General features: G+C 33.9%; 1 protein-coding gene across 1 annotated transcript in view; it reads right to left on the reverse strand.

Annotated features, from left to right (window-relative positions):
* Positions 1-24100, reverse strand: part of HDAC2 (histone deacetylase 2) — a 61007-nt gene that overhangs the window by 35200 nt on the left and 1707 nt on the right. Inside the window, exons 2-6 of the mRNA XM_044676757.1 lie at positions 13263-13375; positions 8777-8894; positions 5807-5881; positions 5445-5583; positions 3820-3961 (exon numbers count right to left, since the gene is read on the reverse strand). Of these exons, the coding sequence (XP_044532692.1) occupies positions 3820-3961; positions 5445-5583; positions 5807-5881; positions 8777-8894; positions 13263-13375 (587 nt within the window). The remainder of the gene's footprint in view (positions 1-3819; positions 3962-5444; positions 5584-5806; positions 5882-8776; positions 8895-13262; positions 13376-24100) is intronic.

Consider the following 24100-nt stretch of genomic DNA (forward strand, 5'->3'; position numbering starts at 1 on the left):
AAAGAGAAATCTCCAAATTACCTATAAACAATTCAGAAGTCTTCCAAAGTTATTTTTATTTTGATGGTATGATAGTTGAACCACAGTTCCTCTACTTTCTGACATAAACACTATCAAAGATACTGACTTCAACCAAACTGAACTCATTAATCTTAAGAGAAAAAACTTACTACATTTGATGTTTAGCTGAAAAAAGCAGACTCTACCCTCAAGAAACTCCAATGGTGGAAACAACACACACACATATCTATATACAAAAAAGATATAAACAGGATAAATTTGAAATAATTGACAAAGTGAAGGCACAGTATAAATGGGGATTGGGAAAGGCATCTTGTACAACGTGCAATTTTCCCTGAAAATTACTTGAAAGAAACCAGAAGGCAAGGATGAAGATGAAGAGAATTCCAGGCATGGGAAATAACTAATGAAAATACATAGAGGTGGGAGTTGGAGACAGAGTATGTTGTACAAAGAAGAGCAAGGTGTAGTTATTGTTAGAAAGTAGAGTATTTGGAGGGTAGTAAAGTATAAGAAGAATGCAAAGGTAGGAAAGGGTCAGGTTATAAAGGGCTTTAAAAGTCAAACAGAGGGGCAGCTGGGTAGCTCAGTGGATTGAGAGCCAGGCCTAGAGACAGGAGGTCATAGGTTCAAATCCGGCCTCAGACACTTCCCACCTGTGTGACCCTGGGCAAGTCACTTGACCCCCATTGCCTACCCTTACCAATCTTCCACCTATAAGTCAATACACAGCAGAAGTTAAGGGTTTAAAAACAAAAAAAAACAAAAAAAAAAAAGTCAAACAGAATTTTAAATCTGATTCTGGAGGTAACAGAGAGCCAATATAGTTCAATGAATGAAATGGTCAGAAAAGACAATCTTTAGGAAGATCAGTTTGATAGCATAAGAGAAGATGGACTAGAGTGGGGAGAGACTTGAGTTAGGGAAACCAACCAGGAGACTACTGCAATAGTTCAGGTGCAAGGAAACGAGTTTGCATGAGAATAGTGGCAATGCCAGAAGAAAAGAAAATATGAAAAATGTTGAGAAGCAGAATCAACTAGACTTGGCAACTAACTGTTTATGTTGATAGCAATATATGTAATAAAGAATAAATTTAGCATGAAATCTAGATTGTGAATCTGAGTAACTGGAAGGTTGGTTGTTCCCTGAACTGTAACAGGTGGGGGTAGGGCAGGAGGGAGAAGTTTTAGAAGGAAAAGGGAAGAAGATAATTAGTTCTGACATTCCACTTTTAAAAATTCTATTTCTTTTTTGGTTTCTTGATTATATGCTGAGACAATGGCATTTCAGATAATCATCTAACATTTTTTTCCCCCTGGTCTATTAACATAGGAAAGGGAAAAAAAAGTAGAAAGATCAAGAACAGAAGACTTGGTACTCATAAAGGTAAACATGGTCAAGTCAATTTTATATCAAGCAAAATATTTAAAAGGCACCTATGCAAGTGGAATAGAATTTTATGTACAATGTTGAAAATATCATGCAAATTAAAAAAATACTTCAAAATAGCAAAAAAAATCCTAACAATTACATTTCTGACTGTATCAAATATTTAAATCCTAATAAATCCCAATTTCTCATGATCATATATATATATATGGAATAAAAATATCTAAGTTGCCTTTTAAAACATAAATTTGTAACGTTCTCAACAATCTAGTACTAATTACTTATAGGTTAAAGAAACAGTACCATCTTGTGGACAGATGAAGTAAAAATTATGTCTAGAAAAAATATTATAGATTTGGAGACGTCTAATAACTTGTTTTACAAACAACTAAGACTTAGAAACACTGTACATTGATTATTCTGACACCCAAATATGTCATTTAAATAGCTCAAAGTTATGAAAAGAAACAGAAAAGATTTGGTTTTAACTTCATTAAATTTAACAAATATTTACTAAGCATTTACTAAGTAGATGGCACTAGACATACAAAGATAAAAACTGTAATATAGCACCTGCCTTCATGATACTTCCATTATATGACAATTACTGTCATCATTAAAGTCTATTAAAAATAACATCTAGGGGGCAGCAGAGTGGCTCAGTAGATTAAGAGCCAGGCCTAGAGACAGGAGGTCCTAGGTTCAAATCTATCTTCAGATACTTCCTAAGCTGTGTGACCCTAAGCAAGTCACTTAACCCCCATTGCCTAGCCCTTACCACTCTTCTGCCTTGGAAGTAATAGATAGTATTGATTCTAAGGTGGAAGATAAAGAGTTTTTTAAAATTTAAAAAAAAAAAAGCATCTACTTCTTTTTTCTACCAAAGAACTCATGATTCATGGTTTAGTCATATCAAAGGAGAAAATTTCATTTAAGGTCTAATTTGATCTAATGAATGAAAAGCACAGCTACATTTCTTTTCTGCCTAAAATCTAGCAGGAATAAAAAAAACTGTTAACAAAAGTAAATCGTAAAGAACACCAAAATATTTGACAGATGAATGATATACATTAAAGGAAGTAAAATATTAATTAATGATGACACTCCAAATAATCAAAAAAGGAAAAAAGGAATTTTAAGATACTAGAAAAAATTCTTTTAAAATATTAGAAGCAAATGTAACAATTTTTAATTATTATCATTTCAGTGAAATATTGAAATCGTTTATAATCAAGAAACAAAGCTCTATTAGTAAATAAAAATCATAGATCCATATTATAGGAAAGCTGTGTCCATTTAGTTAGTTTGTTTTTAGAAATCCTTATCTTCCATCTTGGAGTCAATACTGTGTATTGGCTCCAAGGCAGAAGAGTGGTAAGAGCTAAGCAATGAGGGTTAAGTGACTTGCCCAGGGTCACACAGCTAAGAAATGTCTGAGGCCACATTTGAATCTAGGACCTCCCATCTCTAGGCCAGGCTCTCAATCCAGTGAGCCACCCAGCTGCCCCTCATTTAGTTTTTTAAATTACATAATTTTTGGTAGAACTCTTATATAATTTCTCAAAGTTCTTTCTATTTATGAGTTCATCAAAATGAGATTTAGGTATGACCATTAAATTTTTACTAAAATATAAGTTCTTCTGTTTCAAGTCAAGTGTTCTTTCTACTATCCTAAAACAACTCTCAATATTAAAAATAGAAGACACAACCATTGGCAGACAAAATACATACTACAATAGTATACTTTTTGTCATATAACAGTAAATAGTAACCAGTTTTTGTGAATACTTAGCAGAATATTAGTCACTTCACAAAAACTGTGATTAAAACCTTATTAAAAACAAAAGCATCCTCTTTTCCTTTTGCAATTAACCTGATTCTCCTTTGCTGTTAATAAAGATCTGAATGAAAGCATATTTCTGCGATATTTAAACACACAGGGCTATAAGATTTAAATTGGATACAAAGGTAAGGCTATATATAGGAACTGGGTGAAGGGCCCTATATTAAACAGTTTTAGTAAGAAAATATCTATATTCATCCCTTGTCCAGAGAAACAAGCAAAGTCCTCAAATTACTTGTTTAAAAAAAAAGATTAATTACAATAATTTTCATACAACTAAGGTCATTAATTATGTAAATGGCAAAATTAGACTATGGAGCCCATGATTCATTTACTATGGCTATCTTCACAATCAATAATACCTCATGGCTACATCAGTTATGCAGTGGTTCACTAAAGCAAGTACCTCTTACAATTGTAGATGCTTAATAAAATGCTACTAAGGAAAATTAAAATTCAAGTCTAAGGCACAGAAAGCTACTGGCATACTGTGTATAATGCTCACATATGAATTCTTCAATTACCTATAAGGTAATACAAATTAAAATGCTTAGTAATCTTACCCTCAAGTCTCCTGTGCCTGGAAAGTATTCACCATATTTGTGGAATGATACAGTCATTACACGGTCTGTGGTATAAAATGCTTCCTCAACACCATCACCATGATGGATGTCAATATCGATGTATAGCACTCTCTGATGGTATCTACAAAAAGATTTATAGAAAATAAATGTTTATAGGAAAATAGATGCAGAATATAAAATATATTAGTAATAAAGAAGGAATGTGCTAAATTTACAAGACTACCAAAAGATATTTGCAGGGACAATCAGTGATCATTTAAATCAGAGGTCGGCAACTTATGGCTCTCGAGTCATATCTGGCTCTTTTGAGGGCCAGATATGGCTCTTTCTGCAGGAGCCATAAAGTCATTTTTTTTTTCAGGCACTGTTACAGGAGCGCACACTGTGAGCACTGTTCAGCTCTCACAAAATAACATTTTAAAAAATGTGGCATTTATGGCTCTCAGGGCCAAAAAGGTTGCCGACCCCTGATTTAAATTATAAAAAATATTAGCAATGAGTTAAATTTATAGATGTATGTATAATATATATCTATATACATATGTATGCGTGTGTGTAAAACCTTACTTTCTGTCTCAGAATCAATACACGTATTGGTTCTAAGGCATGAGTGGTAAGGGCTAGGCAATAGGGGTTAAGTGACTTGCCCAGGGTCACACAGCTAGAAGTGTCTCCGAGGCCACATTTCAACTCAGGACCTCCCATTTCAGGGGCTGGTTCTCTATCCTGAGTCATCTAGCTGCCCCTCAATAAATATTTTTAATGTTTAGAATGGTAAATTTTTTGCCTTATACTTTGGACACTATTTCTTTAAGCTCTCTGTAAAATTCAGGCAAAGAATATTAATCTTTCTACACATTTCTGTTTTAATATAACATGTTATTAGATGCCCTACCCTCTCTTCCCTCTTGAGGATGAAGTCAAAGGTGAAGAAAAGCCTAAAACCCATACAGAATGGCAACACTGAAAAGGTTGCTTTAAAACACCAGATCCTGATTATGGCCTGTCTTCAAGAAGGAAACCCCTTAAAATTTGCTGGTAGGGAAGTTATTAATTTTAGTTTAATAGTGTTTTTTTTTTTAAACCCTTAACTTCTGTGTATTGGTTCCTAGGTGGAAGAGTGGTAAGGGTGGGCAATGGGGGTCAAGTGACTTGCCCAGGGTCACACAGCTGGGAAATGTCTGAGGCCAGATTTGAACCTAGGACCTCCCATCTCTAGGCCTGACTCTCAATCCACTGAGCTACCCAACTGCCCCTGGTAGGGAAGTTATTAAATATTAATTGTACTGACTATTTAGTGAAAATCTACTATCCTTCATATGTTTTCCAAGTCTTCGGAAAGTCCTTAAGGTTCCAATGGTAACTGAGATTTTACATTCTTATAATGGAAAATCATGACAGGCCATTAATTTTGGCTTTTGTACATTTAACATTTTCTTCTCTTCCAAAATCTGTCAAGGATAACCTCTCTATTAATGTTGGATTAAACTGATGCAAGTCAAAACTCAAATAGGATAAAATATTGAAAACTTATCTTTTGCTAATGAGGGAGCTTTTCACTAATATATGTCAATAATTACAAATTAATATTTAAATGAACTTACTTTAGCAGTTCTAGGATGGCAAGGACAATATCATTAACATAACAGAAACCAGATGCCTCTGACTTTTTTGCATGATGAAGACCTCCAGCCCAGTTAACAGCCATGTCAGTCTGTTGTCTGTTTAATTTTACTGCCCCAGCTGAGAAAGAAAAATTAAAAAGGTGAAAAAACTGTTAGTTCTAACAGTGGTTAAAATAAAAAAGAATTTGGCATAATTCTGTAAATATACAAAAGATAGGGAATTTTCAAATCTTGATTTTTCAAGTCAAGAAGTATTTAAGGGCCTATTATGTATTTTTTGAAATGGGAAGACTTAATCTTAAACTCATTTGTGGATGTAGTATTAAATCAAGATTACTTACCAACAGAGCCACCAGTTGACAGCTGGCAGAACTCAAAAAGCCCATCAAACACTGGACAATCTTCTCCAACATTAACTGAAAAAAGTACCAAGTCTAATTTAACCTAATCTATTAATGCAAAAAAAATTAAACACAATAAATATTAAATCTCCTGTATGTATAAAGAACTAAAGTTAGTCACTGCCATAAAGAAACTCATAAATTAACACAAGTATGTCAGTTAGGTAAACAAAGTCATGAAAAATGTAGTGTTCTAAGATTCAAATCAAGAATATAATTTTTGCTTCAGGGAAGATATTTTTGGTAGTATTTTAACAACCAGAAGTAATGGAAGGAAAGTTCATATTTGTGAAGTACTGAGTTTGAGAGGAAGCAGTGTGAGATAGATGGGAAAGGCAAACTGAAGCCAGATCATGGAGGGCCTTGAACATCCAGTTAAAAAAGTCATGGCTTCAGGGGCAGCTAGGAAGCACAGTAGATAGAGCACCAGGCCTGGAGATAGGAGAACCTGGATACAAATCTGGTCTCAGACACTTCCTACCTATGTGAGCCTGGTCAAGTCACTTAGCCCTAATTGCCCAGCCTTTACTGCTCTTCTGCCTTACAATCAATACTTATTATCAATTCTAAGACACAAGGTAAAGGCTTAAAAAAAGTCATTGCTTTACATTCAGGAAGCAATGATGAGTCACTAAAGATTTTTGAGAAGTAAAATTATGTAATAAGGTATTCATGGAACCATTTATGATTTTATGCAAGAACATAAAAGAAACACTGGTAGTCAGAAAAGGAAAAGATACTAATAATAAGAAAGACTAAATGAGAGGTAATGATATGCTACTTCAGAGAACTAGATAAAAATAATAGCAAAATTTATTTTTAAAAAAATATTGCAAAAAGTAAGAATGATGGAGCCTTAGAGCTTCCAGATCTCAGTCAAATAACATTAGAAACAATAATCATAAAAAACAATCTAGTAATGGTTATTTCAAACATATATACACATGAGTGTTTATATGCATATAAACACAGTAAAAGATAAATACTTATAAAAAATGAACACAGCAATCTAGTATTTAATAAATCTAATACTAAGGAGTAGATTCCTCATCACTCAACAAGAAATGGTTAGAAACTGGAAAGCAATCTGATGAAATATAGATTGAGGTCTACCACAATAAATTCCAGACGGACAAATGATCTAAATAAAAAGTCAAACCGTTTTAAAAATAGCAAAGAATGAGAAGTCAGAGGAAAAATTCATAACTAGACATAAGATAGATCATATATGAAAGAACAATTACGATGATATAAAATTAAAAAGTCAATGTACAAATGAGATCAGTTTAGCTAGAATAAGAAAAGTTACAAAGTAGGAAAAAAAATCCCTTTTCATTAAATAACTACTAAGTATCTGACATCCAAAATCATTAAGGGGCTGACACAAATGTATAAAACTAAGAGTCACTCTACAGTAAGCATTCAAAGAATAAAAAATAGTTTTTAAAAGAATATAAGATATCTGTAACCACCTGAAGAATAATAAAAATTACAAATAATCAGAAAAATGAATATCAAAACAAAGCTAAGATAGAAATCATATCTTTCAAACTAGTAAAAATACTAATAGATGGGAAAATATTGTTGAAAAGATTACATGAATGCAAGCAGCATTAATTCACTATAGGTTGGAACACACAAGTTTTCAATCACTTAAGTACCTAAAATTGTTTATACTCATTGACCCAGAAAGTCCACTACTAGAGAACAATGCATTCCCTTCTAAGTAGGTTATTCCCAGCAAGAGGTCCATATGTACAAAAATGGTTATAAGAAGAAAGGAAAGAAATAAGCATTTATTAAGCATCTTCTGTGTATCGGGCATTTTTTTTAAATTTTTACCTGTAAACGGTAATTATTAATATTCAAAACTCCAACTACGTATGCTAGTTTCCCATTAATAGACAGTTGTATCAGGGGCAGCTAGGTGACTCAGTGGATTGAGTCAAGCTCAGAAATGGGAGGTCCTGGGTTCGAATTTGACCTCAGGCACTTCCTAACTGTGTGACTCTGGGCAAGTCACTTAACCCCCATTACCACAATTCTGCTTTGGAACCAATACACAATATTGATTCCAAGACAGAAGGTAAGGGTTTAAAAAAAAATAGTTGGTTGTATCCTAGTCCCTAGAGCCACTAACTCAATTTTGAAATTTTCTAGTTATACTGTTTTTATAGTCATAAGCCGATCTTTTGTCAATTAGGACAGAAACGAACACAGAACAATTAAGCCAGATCAAATGTCATTTTAATCTTTTCTTTTCTTTCTTTTTAAACTCTTACCTTCCATCTTGGAATACTGATTCCAAGGCAGAAGAGTAGAAAGGGCTAGGCAATGGGGATTAAATGACTTGCCCAGGGGCACACAGCTAGGAAGTGTCTGAGGCCAGATTTGAACCCAGGACCTCCTGTCTCTAGGACTGGCTCTCAATCCACTGAGCCACCCAGTTCATTTTAACTTTTCCAATTGACTTAGAGACTATCACTCTTTCATCTGATACATAAGAAGTCACTTTTATTTGCCATCTGCAAAATAGGGAGACAAAAATCTGTGTTATCTACCTTACAGAATTGCAATTAGGCTTAAATGAAATATTATGTAAAGTGTTTTGCAAAACTTTAGTATTATGTAAATATTAGTTGTCTTTATTTTTTTTGTTAGTTGTCATTATTACTACTATTTGCTGTTAAATAGTTTTGAAAATTTTAGACATTTCTTTCCATAAATATTATTATCTTGATATGCACAGATAAAAAATGATAAGAGTGGGGATGATGAGGAAGATTAATGTTAATACCTGTAAGTTGTCTTAATAATGACTCTAGGACAGAAGGGCAAGGGTTAGGCAAATAGCATTAAGTGACTTGCCCAGAGTCACATAGAATATATGTTTTTAATATCCAAACTCACATCTTTGCATCTGCTTGCTATACTCAGACATGTTATCTGGTCTTATTGAGCGCAGAAATTTGATGTATTCATCACTGTGATACTTGGTCATTTCTTCAGCTGTAGCTTTGTGGGGCCTCTGTGGGAAAAAAATAAAAATGTTAGTATTGTAGCTAATTATTTTAAAATGAACTAATTCACAAAGGATGCTTAAATGTTCTCATTTGTTGATATCATTGAAAAAAAATTTTTGTCTGAAAAAGAAAGTCTATTCCAGACAGACTAGTTCAAAATACTAGATCATTCCCAACTCCAAGCTTTTAACATGCTCTCTCTTTCCCAAAAATGCCCTTCTCTGTCTATTCAAAATACCATTCTCCACTGAAATTTGGTGGAACAAAATCTATGACTGGAATGTACTCTAGATAGATTGTGCCTTAATGTAAAATTATGGTATGACTATTTAAAAAGGAAAAGAGATAATAATAGTAGCACTGTATGTGAAGAAATCTTCAGATTTATAGACGAGTGGAGAAAGCAAAGGCAGAAAGTCTTTGGTTGAAGATTGGAAAGAAGTAATTTTATTATCGACCACCTAGACAAAAAGAGGAAATAGATGGGAAATTTAATAGAATAGAAAACAAGCCTTATATAAAAAGACATGATACAATGGTGATAGAAGATTTAAATTATTCAGATATTTGTAGTGCAATATGTGCCAAAAAGGACGCCTATAATTTTGTCTTTCAAAAAATAGACAAAACAACAAGGGGAAATTCAGTTCTGGAGTTGATCCTCACAAACAGAGGAACTGATTGCTAGAGTAGAATTGATGGGAATCCTTGAAAGAAATGACTTCTTTCTCATATTATGTGTGATATAGTAGAGGAAAACTAAGTATAGTCTGACATGCACATTATATTTTGGTAGAGTAGATTTCAAAATATTTTAAAGGATAGGTGCCAAGTTCTATGGACTAAAATTCTACAAGGGAAGTCAGCTTGTGGGGGGGGGGGACAGAAAATCCTCAAAAATGACATTTCTGAAAAGAAAGAGAAACAATGCCAATGAGAAGGAAAAATGGCACCTATGAAGAGACCAATGTGAGTGAACATGGAACTCTCTAAAGATATGTTCAGTGTTATATTGAAACTCTGGGAGCTGAGAGTCTTACCGTTGATTGACAGGTGAAGACCGTTGGACATCAGAATGTTCCCAGAGGCCATGAGGACAGGGGAGAAAGCTGTTGGCTAGGGGGCTATAAATACCCTGGCAGCTCTGGCTTTTGGTTCTTTTCATTTCCCTTGGACCTGAGATCTGAAGACCCTGGTCTATTGGGATCTGATACTTGCTTGGCTCAACCTTGCAAGAACTCCTGTCTTGTACCTCATTGACATTGCCAACCTGTATCCAGACCATGAATCCTCATATTCTACTGTCCCCTAGATATTTAGGTATTCAAACCATCTTTGGATATCTAGGTATCCGGGGCCTGGGAGGGATCCGGGAAGTGGGCAGGAGAAGAAGACAGTAGATAGGGGTGGTTCCTGAAGGCTGTGAAAGGCATAATATCTGGCAAGAAGAAGAAGCTGAAAGACATCATACAACAGCTTGCTTGCTCTGGTTTGGCTGTGGCCAGGCTGAGCCAGAGGAGCTAATAACAAGCCAGAATCACTCACCTGCCTACAGCTCTGAGGGATTACTATTATCAAAATTAGTTTAGGGTTTCCCTATTCCTCTTCCCATTTCCTAATATTCTTACTTTGCTAAATATAGATAAAGCTATTCAAGTACCTTCCTGGAGTAGTTGTTTCATCACTTCTCTAGGAAGGGAGTAACGCAGTCAGATAAACATGTCCAAGGCTAACAGAACCTAATATCCATCATTAATCAACCCCAGGTGGGACCTGAAGGGATACCATTTACTGACCTGAAGGATTCTGCCTGGGCACTGTTATAAAGGAGGGAGGTGTCACAACATATAGCTAGGTGGCAAGAATCAGGTGATCTTGCTCTAGCCACATATCTGAACTACCGCTGCTGTCACCCAATTAAGAGTGGTAGTACTCAGTTTATCCTCCTATCCCCTTTCATTTATAACATCAGATACTTAAAAATAAATAATAAACAATTTTAAAAAAGGAAGATAAAGAAGACAAAAATAAATAAAGCTATGTTCCGAAAATTGCAGCAAAGCAAGGTCACTGAGAAAAGGTAGAGGTGCTCAATTCTTTTCCATGTCTGTTTTCTCTATTAAAGACATGACCTATGTGATAGAAAAATGGAAAAAATGACTAATGGGGAGCTCATACCCAAGGCAAGTAAAGGAGTACTCTTTAAATACTCATTGTTATATTCAAGTTACCTGGCTCACATGATCTAAACAACTAGAAGGTAGGATGGATGAGCCACTGTCAACAATATTTGAAAGGAATAAAGGCAAGGGGAAGAACTGTAAAGATTAGAAAAGAGTAATGTTCTTATTTTCAAAAGAAAATGGTTTTTAAACCCCTTACCTTCCATCTTAAACTCAATACTGTATATTGATTCTAAGACAGAAGCCTGGTAAGGACTAGGCAATGGGGGTTAAGTGACTTGCCCAGGGTCACCCAGCTAGGAAATATCTGAGGCCAGAATTGAACAAAGGACCTCCAGTCTCTCTATCCATTGAGCCACCTAGCTGCCTTTGATTTATATACTACTGACCGGAGAGCTTCCTTTTGATTCATAGGAAAATTCTAGAAAAGAGCATTAGAGTGGATTAGTGCCCACCTGGGAAATAAAGTGGTTTTTACTAAGACCCAGCATGGTATCATCCAGAATGGGCCATGCTAAAATAGCTGCAATTGTTTTTTTGATAGGATTATTTAACTGACAGAACAGGGGATATGATAGAGTTTAATAAAGATTTTTAGTAAAGCATTTTAAAGCAGCTCATACTAATCTTGCATGAATTAGAGGGCAATACAATTAGATTCAGAACCAGCTGAATGTTTGGATTCATGAAGCAGTCATTTATTTATTAGTTAACACTGAAGTCTCCAGGCAAGTGTCACAGGGATCTGTGCTTAGCTATCTTATTTGAACATTTTTATCCATACATTAGGATAAAGGTATAGATTGCATGCTAATCGAGTTTGCAAATGACACAAAGATGTGGATGGATAGTTAATAATGGATGGATGATATTCAATATCTTAAAAAACTCTTGATAGGCTATATAGAGCAAACTGGGCTGAATCTAATGAGATGAAATTCAATAGAGATTAAAGTTTCATATTTAGATTCAGTTCAAGAAATCAACTTCACAGATAAAAATGGTGGAAATATGGTTTAACAAAGTGAAAACTGTTAGTCAGCAATGAGATATGGCAATCAAAAAACCTAATGTAATCTGAGGCTCCATTAAGAAAGGCAGATATTCCAGGAAAGAAGTAATGGTTCCTCTATTCTTCTGTGGTCAGACCTTACCTAGAATACTATGTACAGTTCTAGGTGGCATAGCTGAGGAAGAATATTAATAAAATAGAGTATCCAAACACTAGTGAATAATGAAAAGCCTTAGGTTAAGTGTCATAAGAAGATCACTTAAAGAAAATGGGGATGTTTAACTTTAAGTAGGGACTAAGGCAGGACATAATAGAACAAAAAGTAGACTTGCTCTACTTGCCTCCAGTGGATAGAACCAGAAACAAAAGTTTTGTAAAAAAAAAAAAAAATCAAGTTGAAGCTTAATGTCAAGAAAAATTTCTAATAGATCTTTCCAAAAAGTGGAATATGTTGGGTATAGTCTCACTGGAGGTCCTCTGGTAGAGGACAAAGAGATTACTGGTTGGCTATGCAGCACTGGGAAGTGCTTTTTCAGGTATACATTACATTGGACTAGATGGCAGCTGAAGTAAGGTTCTGACATGCCAACATCAGGGTGGACAAGAAAGATTGCTCAAGGATCTAAGGTTATGCAGCAGAGTAGAATATTAGAATTAGACATTGAGAGTCAATTAGCCTGGGCATATTCCTTTCTTTCCCTGAACCTTACTAATTTATACAATGGCCTGGGCAAAAATGTGCTAGACCATTCATTCAAATTCTGTTTCTAGCATGTCTTCCTAATTGGACCATGTGTTACAGCAAAGAAGAGATTCTTTTTCCACTTCTTTTGCATTTTCCTCACTCTGTGCAATGATATACATATACAAAGTAACTGGTACTTGACAAACATGGTTAATGCTTTTTAGATATTTTTTATTCCTTTCTACTGTTCTATTTTATTAAATAATTGAGTTAGTGAATTGTCATTTAAACAGAATCCTTTAAATATTAGTTAATAGAGTAGGCCCAGGGGTTCCAAGAAAACTGAGGAAAGAGAAGGAAAAAAACCACTAATGGTTTTCTTTCATTACTATTAACAAATAATTCTAATTTTGTCAAAATTTTGCTAATTTCAAAGTAGCAGCTCAATTAAATTTTTTGGTCATGCATATTCGTATGAAAAGGTGATACTTACATATATTTCCATTTTTCGATACAAGCCATAATTTAGTAGAAGGTTATGGGTCATGCGAATCCTATGAGGTTTCATAGGATGACCTTGTCCATAATAATAATTTCCAATGTCACCTGAAATAAAAAGAAATGGGTATAATCAACAATACCAAGGCTTTTTAAGAGCAAAATGAATTAGTTAAGTAAATTAATTAAGTACTAGTAAGGAAATCACAGTAATCTATTACAAAGATCATATACTATGATCAGGCTGGATTTACATCAGAAATGAAGGGTCCATTTAATATTAGGAAAACTATAAGCATAATGGACCATATCAATAACAAAACCAAAAAAACCACAAATACCACATGATTATTTCATCAGATACAGAAAAAAGCTTTTGACAAAAATACAATACTCATTCTGGTTAAAAGTTGAGAAAGCACAGGAATAAAAGTTTTCCTTAAAATGACTAAGTAGCACCTGTCTAAAAACCAAGAGGAAGTATTATCACCTATGGGGATAAGCTTGTTTTGCAGAAAGGTAAGGTAAAGCAAGGATTTCATTATCACCATCTCTCTTCAATATTGTATTAGAAATGCGGGCTATAAGAAAAACAGATTGAAGAAATATATTGGCAGCGAAGAAACAAAATTATCACTCTTTGCAGAAGATATGATGGTTTACCTAAGAGAACACTAAAGTGAACTAGAAAAAAACCTGAAATAATAAACAATTTCAGTGAAGTTGCAAGAGATAAAATAAACCCACATAAATCATCAGCATTTCTGTATATTGCTAATAAAAACCACCAGGAAGAGACAGAAAGAAAAATTCCACTTAAAATAACTATAAACAATATGAAATTGGAAATCTACCAGCCAAGACGCACAGAAGAAGTAAATGAACACAATTATAAAACACAATTTACACAAATAAATAATTGGAGAAATATTAATTGCTTTTGGGTAGGCTGTGCCAATATAATAAAAATAACAATACTACCTAATTCATCCATGCCATATCAATTAAACTATCAAAAATTACTTTATAAAGCTAGAAAAAATAACAAAAGTCACCTGGAGAAACAAAAGACCACGAATATCAAAGGAATTAATTTAAAAAAACTGGAAGGGAGGGAGCTTATTAGTTCCAGAACTCAAACTACACTACTACTCATAAAAACAACATAGGAATTGAATAGACTACCCAGTGGAACAGACTAGGTTCACAACATACAGATGCCACTTGAACATAGCAAACTAGTTATTGACAAACCCCCAAATCACAACTACTGGGCAAGAAATAACTATTTGATAAAAATTGTTAAGAAAACAGTAAAGCGGGCAGCTGGGTAGCTCAGTGGATTGAGAGCCAGGCCTAGATATGGGAGGTCCTAGGTTCAAATCTGGCCTCTGACACTTCCCAGCTGCATGACCCTGGGAAAGTCACTTGACCCCCCCCCCCCGAAAGTCACTTGACCCCCATTGCCTACCCTTACCACTCTTCTGCCTTGGAGTCAAGATGGAAGGTAAAGGTTTAAAAAAAAAAACAACTGTAAAGGTATCTTGGTAGAAATGACCAACATCTCATTGTATACTAAGAGAAACTTAAAATGAGTGTACAATGTAGACATAAAGAACGCTATATCATAGGCAAATCAGTGAAGCAGAGAAGAAGTTACCAGTTAGACCTATGGAGTGGGGTGACCAAACAGACATAGTGAGGTTCATGGAAAGTAAAAAATGAAAGGATGTAAGAAACTAAAGTGTTTGTACAACCAAAACCAATGCAGCTAAAATTAGAAGAAAAGCAGTAAACTGGTAGGAAAATCTTTGTATCAAATGTCACTAATAAAAATCTCCTTTCTAAAATATATTGAGAGATGGGTCAAATTTACAAGAATAAGAGTCATTCTCCAATTGACAAAGGATATGAATAGGCAGTTTTCAGAGGAAGAAATAAAAACTACTGACAAATAAAAATGCTCTAAATAATTTAAAATTAGAGAAAGGCAAACTAAAATGATACAGGTACCAACTTATAACCAACAGATTGGCTAAGATGACAAGAAAAGAAAATGACAAATGCTGGTGGGGAGGTAAGAAAACAGATACACTAATGCCCTGTTAGTGGAACCATGAAGTTGTCCAATCATTCTGGAAAGTAATTTGGAACTACACTCAAAAAGCCATTAAGTAGAATGTTTTTTATAAAGCCAGAAAAAAAAAATAACAAAAGTCACCTGGAGAAACAAAAGATCACTAATATCAAAGGAATTAATTTAAAAAATTATGAATGCAGTGAGAAAGTGACTAGGCATACCCCCAAAAGATCCACTTCATCCCTAAAGAAGAAAAACCTAAGAGTTTTATATATACAGGAAATATTTATAGCAACTCTTTTTGTAGTAACAAAGAATTAGAAACTGAGAGGAATGCCCATCAATTGGGGAATGACTATACAATATATATTGGTATAGGAATGTTATGAAATATTATAGTGCTCTAAGAAATGAAGATGGGGAGAGTATCAGAAAAAGCTGGGAAAGCCTATAGGAATATATGCAAAAGGAAGTGAGCAGAACCAGAACAATCTACACAGTAACAGCAATACTGCAAAGTTAATTGATTGTGAAAGACTTTTCTCTGATCAACACGATGACCTCACCACAATTTCAAAGGACTCTTAATGAAACAAACTATACTTGAAAAATTCATTCATAGTCCTAAAAGTTATAACTGATTATTATGGTAGGACACTCCTTAGTGTTCATGTCTCAGTCAAGTAGATGAGTGACAAGGAACTAAAAAATAGGTCCATTCATAGTCTTTTGCTTGATGAGACCAATTTACCATTTTTAAAACTTTTTAAAAGTGTACATCATATAAGGTCTGTATCCCCAAAAGATCCAAGAAAAAAATAAAATGACCAGCACATACAAAAATATTTATAGCAGCTTTTTTTGTAGTGGCAATAATTTGGAAACTGAGAGCATGTCCATCAAGTGGGGAATCACTGAAAAAGTTGTGGAATAAAAAGACAAAGGGAGTAGTTTCAGAAAAACCTAGAAAATTGTACATGAACTGAGACAGAGTAAAGTGAGAACAGAAATAAGAGATCATTGTACACAGTAACAGCAATAATATAGTGACAAACTGTGAAAGACTTGGCTTTTTACCAAGATAATTTGGAAGATCTCATGATAAAAATTGCCATCTACCTCCAGAGAGAGAACTGATGAATTGTGAATGCATATTTAAAGTATAACTTTATTTTTCTTGTCTTTTTTTTTTTTAGGGACATGGCTAATATGGAAATGTTTTACATGATATGAAAAGTATGATGGGGATTGTATTGCTTACTTTCTTAGTGGGCAAAGGAAGGGTTGGAAGGAGAAAGAATTTGAAACTCAAAATGAAAAACTTTAAAAGTATAATTTATACTGTCTCAAATGCTCATGCCAATACTGCGACAATACATTTAAGAATCAAAGTTAGATTACATTAATTTTTTTACCAAAATGTCAATACCACTTAAAATCTATTTTAAATCATATCTTTACAAATTCAAGTTATTAAAAATTTTCCATAATGGATGACAATAAGTAATATAATATTTCAAGTTAAGTTGTTTTCCAATTCAGTGACAAACACCATACTATAAAGCTATTTTTTGTGCATCTTTTAAGTACATAGTCTTTGCTTCTTATACCCTCATACCAAATTCATTATTTATGTATCTTTTTTTTTTTGGTTAGGACCTATATTTTCAATGGTTTGGGGGACTCCTGGTATAAGAAAATACACTTTACCAATGTAGATCAATAACCACTTTGCATCTTATAGGCTCAGAGTCTAGGTGAACTTCACAGGTCATACCTTTGTTATTTGTCTCAATGTGTCAGAGGCAAGACTAAAACCAGTCTTCCTGATTATAAGGGTTATTCTCTATGTACTAAGTCATGCTTCCTTTCTGTATCACTTATATGAAATACACTATGAAACAAAAAATTATACAATAAACTTTTTATAATTTTGTTATAATTATAATAATAATTGAGAATATAATTATATATTCTCAATGTATTAAAGACTTATTACTCAGTAGAAATTTAGTACTCTTGCAATTAGGAGTTACTTAAGGTTTCCTCATGTGCCCCCTATTCATCTTTTAGCAGAGAAGCCTTTCAAAATGTCTTAGTTATAAAATATTTTCATGGAAATTCTGGGAATGAAGATTTTTTTGTTTCTTTACCATGGTCAAGACACAAGGACAATGATCAATTTTTAAAATGCTGGGATGTTTCCAAAAGTAATAATAGCTAATATTTATATAGTGCCTTAAGGTTTGCAAAATCATTAACATGTTATTTGATATATTAAGTATTCAGTTAACTGAAACTTCTAGTTTCAGCCAACTTTTGAGATAAAGTACCTTGAGTCTATTAGTACTTGTTTTTTCTTTTTTTCTAGCTTTTAAACTTTCTTCTGAAAATAATTAAAAGAAGAATTTAGGGATTATTTAGGATAAAGGTTAACAACCTCTATTTTCCAGTTGCTATCAACATGGATTGGCAAGCCCGTGGGTTACTGTTGTGAAAGCAAAGGTCTGTATATGAAAAATCTCTGTATTACCCACAATTCAGAAATTATCTACTGATCCAATACAGTGTACATTAGGCAGCAAAGCCATACTTGTAAAGGCAGATATCTATGAGTTCTGAAATGTTAGTTGATTCAAATAGTAACCTCATCACGGAAGTAAGGTGAATATAATAAGAATGATATTAAACAATGTATCCATATAATTGTAAGAAAGCAACAAGTTGGAGCTAACCCATATGAACATTAAGAGAATGGAAAAGTAACTTTTTAGTGTTCATTAACAGGTAATTGTATTTCCACATTTCCAGAACCTCCACTATTAACCTAAGGTTGATGACAACTGAAGTATAAAATAATAAAATATCTACAAAAACCAATTTGAGGTATTTCCTTAATTCCTTATTCAACAAATATTTATTATGCAAATACTATGTACAAGGTACTATGAGACACACTGGATGGACACCTCAGTTTTCAATTAAAAGAAAAATCACAAATATATTAGCAATCAAATTATAGGGGGACTCCCTCTGTCACCTTCCACTTTAAAAACTGCCTAAAAGATTTAAGTTAAAGATGCAAAAGGAATAAGTAGTATAGACTACACTGTTCTTAGACTTTCAAAAACCACTTTTCCTCACTTTAATGGTATGCCAATTTAGGTTGCTATTTGAGTAGAACAGAGAGGGAAGTGGTTAAAGCCTTGTGGGGGCCAGGGAAAGGAGATGGAAACATCTCAATATTATACTATTTTGCTAATTTAACTTTGAACTGTGAAGTCTTCTTTCTCTACCTCTCTAAAAAAATTAGGAAAAAAATAACAGAAAAAAAAACCTCTCTGAAAATTAGCATCGTAAAAGAACAGGTTATCAGTTAAAAAGGACAATGGTTCCATCTAATCCAAACCACCAAAAAATCCCGCAAACGAGACTTCCAGCAAATTGTCTTCTAGATGGTTTAAAAATGCTTTCCACGTTAAGACATCTTTAATTGTTGAGAAAGAATGTAAAGCACTATGAAAATTCAAAATATTTAGCATTTATGAGTTAGAAGAGATCTTGGAGGTTATCTAGTCAAGCCAGTACAACAAGACTCCTCACTACAAAATTTCCAACAAATGCTTGATTGCACAGTCTCTGCTGAAAGATTGTCAGTTCCTCTACCTCATAATTTTGGAAAATTTCTCATCATATGATGTTGCCAAATCTGCCTTTCAGCAACTTCCACATATTGGTCCTGTTACTGCCCTCTGTAGAAAATTTCTACTCTTACAGGCTATGCAAAACAACTCAATTTCTGAGTGCTCAGAAAAGTGATTTGCCTTTTCTATTATTTAGATCTCTACATCTTACAATGCCTAACCATGTTTGGAACTATTTAGCTGATTTAATTGGATTCTAAATCAATAAATTGCTTTCCACTTAAGTTCATCCCATGCCCCATGGTGGATTATGACCCTGAATTCTTGAAGGTTACCACAGTATATATTCAGAGCTTAGTCCAAGGTAGCATTTGCCAAGGATGATTCTTAGTTCAGTCATTATGAGATAGTTGGTGGTGTTTTATCAGCAATGAGAAGGGATCTTCCCCAACTCCTTAGGTGTGGAACGTAATGATTGCTATTAATCAATGACATAATGGAACTTCTAAAATTCCATCTGCATCCTCATGGCAATAATATATAATAAAAAAAAAAACTCACCATAAATAAATTTAAACATGGCACATATTCCTGTAACTGCTTTACCAAGGATTTAGAAGCCTTAAAAATCCAACACAGTATAAGTGAAATCAAGTCAACAAGTATTTATTAAAAGCTTATTTAAACAAGTTGTGGTATATGATTATAATAGAATACTATAGTACTATACTATAGTAGATGAACATAAAAAACCTGGAAAGACTCATATGAAGTGATACAAAGTGAAGTGAGCAGAACCAGGAGAATGTTGTACACAGGAACAGCAATAATGTGCAATGATCAACTGTAAAAGACTTAACTATTATCAGCAATACAAGGATCCAAGACAACTCCAAGGGATTCATAATGAAAAAGGCTATCCACTGTAATAAAAGGAAATGACCAAGTGAATGGAGATTGAAGCATACCATTCTTCTCTTTATTTCCTTCATGAATTTTTCTCTAGCATAAGCGATTTGTATCTTCTTTCACAACAGAAAAATCATAGAAATATATGATAGTACATGTATAACCTATATCATATTACCCGCCATCCTGAGTAGAGAGAGGGAAAGCACATAGATCAAAAATGTCAGAAAATGATTATTAAAATTGTACATATAGGTAAAATTTCTTTAAAATAAAATTTCAAAAACTTATTAACATGTACTTATTAAACATTGGGCTTAAGCACCTGAGATACAAAGAAAAACTAAAATAGTACTTGACTTCAAGGAGCCTATATCCTAAAGGGGAAACAACACACAAACTGCTATATACAAATAAAACATATATTAGGATAAATTAGAGGTGATATGGTCAGACTTGTTTTAGTTAAAATCACTTTGAAAGTAGAGATGAGGATAGAAAATGATGGTAAGAGCAATAGTCCATGTGTGAAATGATAGGAGCCTGTACTTAAGAGTAGCGGCAATGTCAAAGGAGAGAAAAAGTCATAAGTGAGAGATACCAGGAAGACAAAATCAATAGATTTGGCAACAGATTAGGTGTGTGTGTGTGAGAGAGAACGAGAGAGAGAGACAGAGAGACAGAGAGATAGAGAGAGAGAAACAGAAAGACAGAGAGAGAGAGAGGGGGGAAGAAAGAGAATACACAGGACCTCTCTCTCTCTCTCTCTCACACACACACACACACACACACTGATATAGATATCTATACTGGCCATATAACAAGATAAACTCTAAATGGACATGAGTTAGGCATAAAAGGTAATACAAGCAAACTGAAGGAAGAAAGATATGACCTTTCAGATCTATGGACAGGGGAAGAGTTCATGACTAAACAAAGCAATAAAGTATCACAGAAAATAAAATGAACAATCTTAAATATGTAAAATGTGAAAGTTTTTATACAAACTTAATGTAGTTAAAATTAGAAAAGGAAAACTGGAAAATTTTCTTATACTAAGTTTGTGTAGTGTCTCATTTCCAAGATATATAAAGAACTGATTCAGATTATAAAATTAAGAGAAATTCCCCAATAATTATCAATACTAACATAAAAAGGATCCAAATAAATCAAATGAAAGTGATGCTGAAGTTTTACTTCACATGCAACAGATTGGTGAAGATGACAAAAGATGAAAATGATAAATGTTGGAGGGCCTGTGAGAAAATAAGTATATTCTGAACTCTCGTGAATCTGTGAGTTGCTTTAGCCATTTTGGAAAGCAATTTTGAACAATGCCCATAAAGTTAATAAACTGTGCATATCCTCTGACCCAACTATACCACTACAAGGCTTTTACCCCAAAGGTTTCAAAAGATTAATATAAAAATATTTATAGCTTTGTGTGAAGGCAAAGAATTGGAAACTAAGAAAGTCGGTAAAAATTCTTCCTTACATAATGTTATCATAACATTCAAGGTTCTTGAAGATATGGAAAATTTACATTTATTACATAGATCTGAGTACCATGTACAGTAGGATTAAGACTATTAAGTAATGCTAACGATTACAAACATAATAAAGTTATTCAAATCAAAAATACTGCTGCCAAATTGTTAGTCAACAAAGAGTCAAAAATCAAGAGTGAGGGGCAGCTGGGTAGCTCAGTGGAGTGAGAGTCAGGCCTAGAGACAGGAGGTCCTAGGTTCAAACCTGGCCTCAGCCACTTCCCAGCTGTGTGACCCTGGGCAAGTCACTTGACCCCCATTGCCCACCCTTACCAATCTTCCACCTATGAGACAATACACCGAAGTACAAGGGTTAAAAAAAAAAAAAATCAAGAGTGACCCAACTTCTTTTCAAAGATCAAAATGATGGCAACTTATCTAAATATACTCTAAAGAAAAGCAATCAATCATAAGCAACTGTGTGCCTACTATATGGCAACACTGGAACATAGACAAAAACAGTCTGTACTCAGAAGGATCTTACAGTGTATGAACAAAACAACAAACACATGAATATAAAATATATACATATATCCTAGGCTTTGGAAAATCTAGAGTCTAAAAGGCTGAAGGGAGGAAGGAATACATTTTGCTCAGCCTGTGCAAAGGCAGGGAGATGGGATATGTCAGAATGTCTCAAAGGACAGCAAGTAGATCAGTTTAACTGGAATGCAGAATAAGGGAAGTAATACATGATTATTTATATTTACATAATTATAATTTCATATTAAGGTAGTTAAAAGTAGGCAAATTAAGAACATATACTGAAAAGAACCATAGATGAGAAGTAAATCAATTCAACGTAAAACATTTATTGAACATCCACCTAAATCAGTTATGCTTTTCATGCTAGACAATGAGGCTAAGTTTAGATAAGACTGTTAACTGTGATATAGAACAAATGAAAAATCCACTTCATAGGTATAAAACACAAATGCTATAAAAGGACAGAGGTAGAGGGAAAACCCTTCTAGGAAAGGGCATTTAAGCATCATTCTTTTAAAACAGAAAGCACATAAATATGTGAAAAGGAAATGATGTTCTTGGCGGTTCCATTAACCAAAGAAGCAAAAAAAGCTGATGATTTTCTTCTGGGACAGGGAGTAGTCAGGTTTGGTTGAATAAAGTGCCTAGGGGATTTTAATAAGGCTAGAAAAAGTAAGATGGTGTCAGAAAGAAGAGAGGAAAAACCAGTGTCATATAAAGTCATCAATTCTAATGATTTTCATAGTGTCCCTAAAAACTCTGATGGCAGCCCCTTGGCACAGTAAGGTAACTAATTAAAGGTGGTCCACAATAAAGAAATGCTGACAAAGACAACTTCTTTAACCATTCTCACTGTTGCTATTCCATCATTTCACCTAGGATTACTGTCTTGCCACACAGAAACATCTTTTTGTATTCATTACGTAGTAGCAACCATAACCCAAATTTTTCAGAGCTCTATGTGGGTCAATTCAATTCTAATGTTTATTTAAAATATCTACTGCATGTAGGCTAGTGATACAACAATTAAAAATGACAGTTCCAGTTCCCAAGAACCTTAAAATCTATTGAGAGGTATACATTAGGTACACAACTATGCATATACAGTTATAAAGAGGTAGTGCTACAGGAAATAGAAGAGACTAAGTTTCTCCCTTGGATACCACAGATGTTACTAAGACCAAAAGAAAAAGTACAGGCTGGCTCACTCCATTCAGAGTCCACAATTCACTGCCAAGACCAACTAACAGCTGTTTGAATCATTCTGTGGATCAGGTTTCCTTGATTTCTTCAAACCTTCCCCTCCAACACCAATTTTAAAGAGTGCTCTAAAACTATCTCTAATTTAAAAGTTACTTTCTAATATGAATAACCAAAATGTATTAAAGAAACCAAAATATTTTATGGTACCCCAAAATATACAAAAGTAAAGTATCTTTTGTTTTTGCTATCTTAACAAAAAGTTTTGCTAAAATACTTTTAAGGCCCCATATACAACTTTTAAACAATTTAAACATTTAAGTCTTCTAGATAATATACTTCTTTTTTTATTCTCCTTGCCATAAAATAAAACTCTCATACATTTTACATCATTTACTAAGAAAAAAGGTCATTTTTTTTGGCTCATAGAACAGGTAGTAAGAAAAATTATGCCAAAAGCTATGTCATTTTCACTAGAAAGATGTGATATTGCTTTAAAAAAGTCCAAAGGCAAAACACCAACTTCTATTTTTTTTGGTATGGCTATGACTCTAAGTTGGGATAGATGACTTATAAGGTCTCTTCCAAAATATTCTGTGAGAAAGCTAGTTTATAAAGGGAAGCTTTTGAATTACTTCATGCAAATTTTAAAATTTGTTTATTTGAAGGTTTATCAGACTAAGATGTCTAATTTTTCTGTTGGAATTTGGGATTTCTTTCCCTCTAGCATGTTTCAATAATTTTCAAAATATTTTTGCAACTTCTCCATTCAAGTCTTATTCTGATGCTGCCTCATACTGTGGAGATAACTTCAGGGTTCACTGGTGAAGCACAAGTGCTATCAAGTCCCATTACACTTAAGGGGAGGGGGAAGGGTGTTTAATATAGGTTCTTCAATAAATTGGCCACGGGGTGATTCCCCCCCCCCCCCCCCCCCCCCGGCCCATATCAATTTCTGAAGGGTCTC

This window comes from Gracilinanus agilis, chromosome 4, assembly GCF_016433145.1.
Source record: "Gracilinanus agilis isolate LMUSP501 chromosome 4, AgileGrace, whole genome shotgun sequence".
Classification (NCBI taxonomy): domain Eukaryota; kingdom Metazoa; phylum Chordata; class Mammalia; order Didelphimorphia; family Didelphidae; genus Gracilinanus; species Gracilinanus agilis.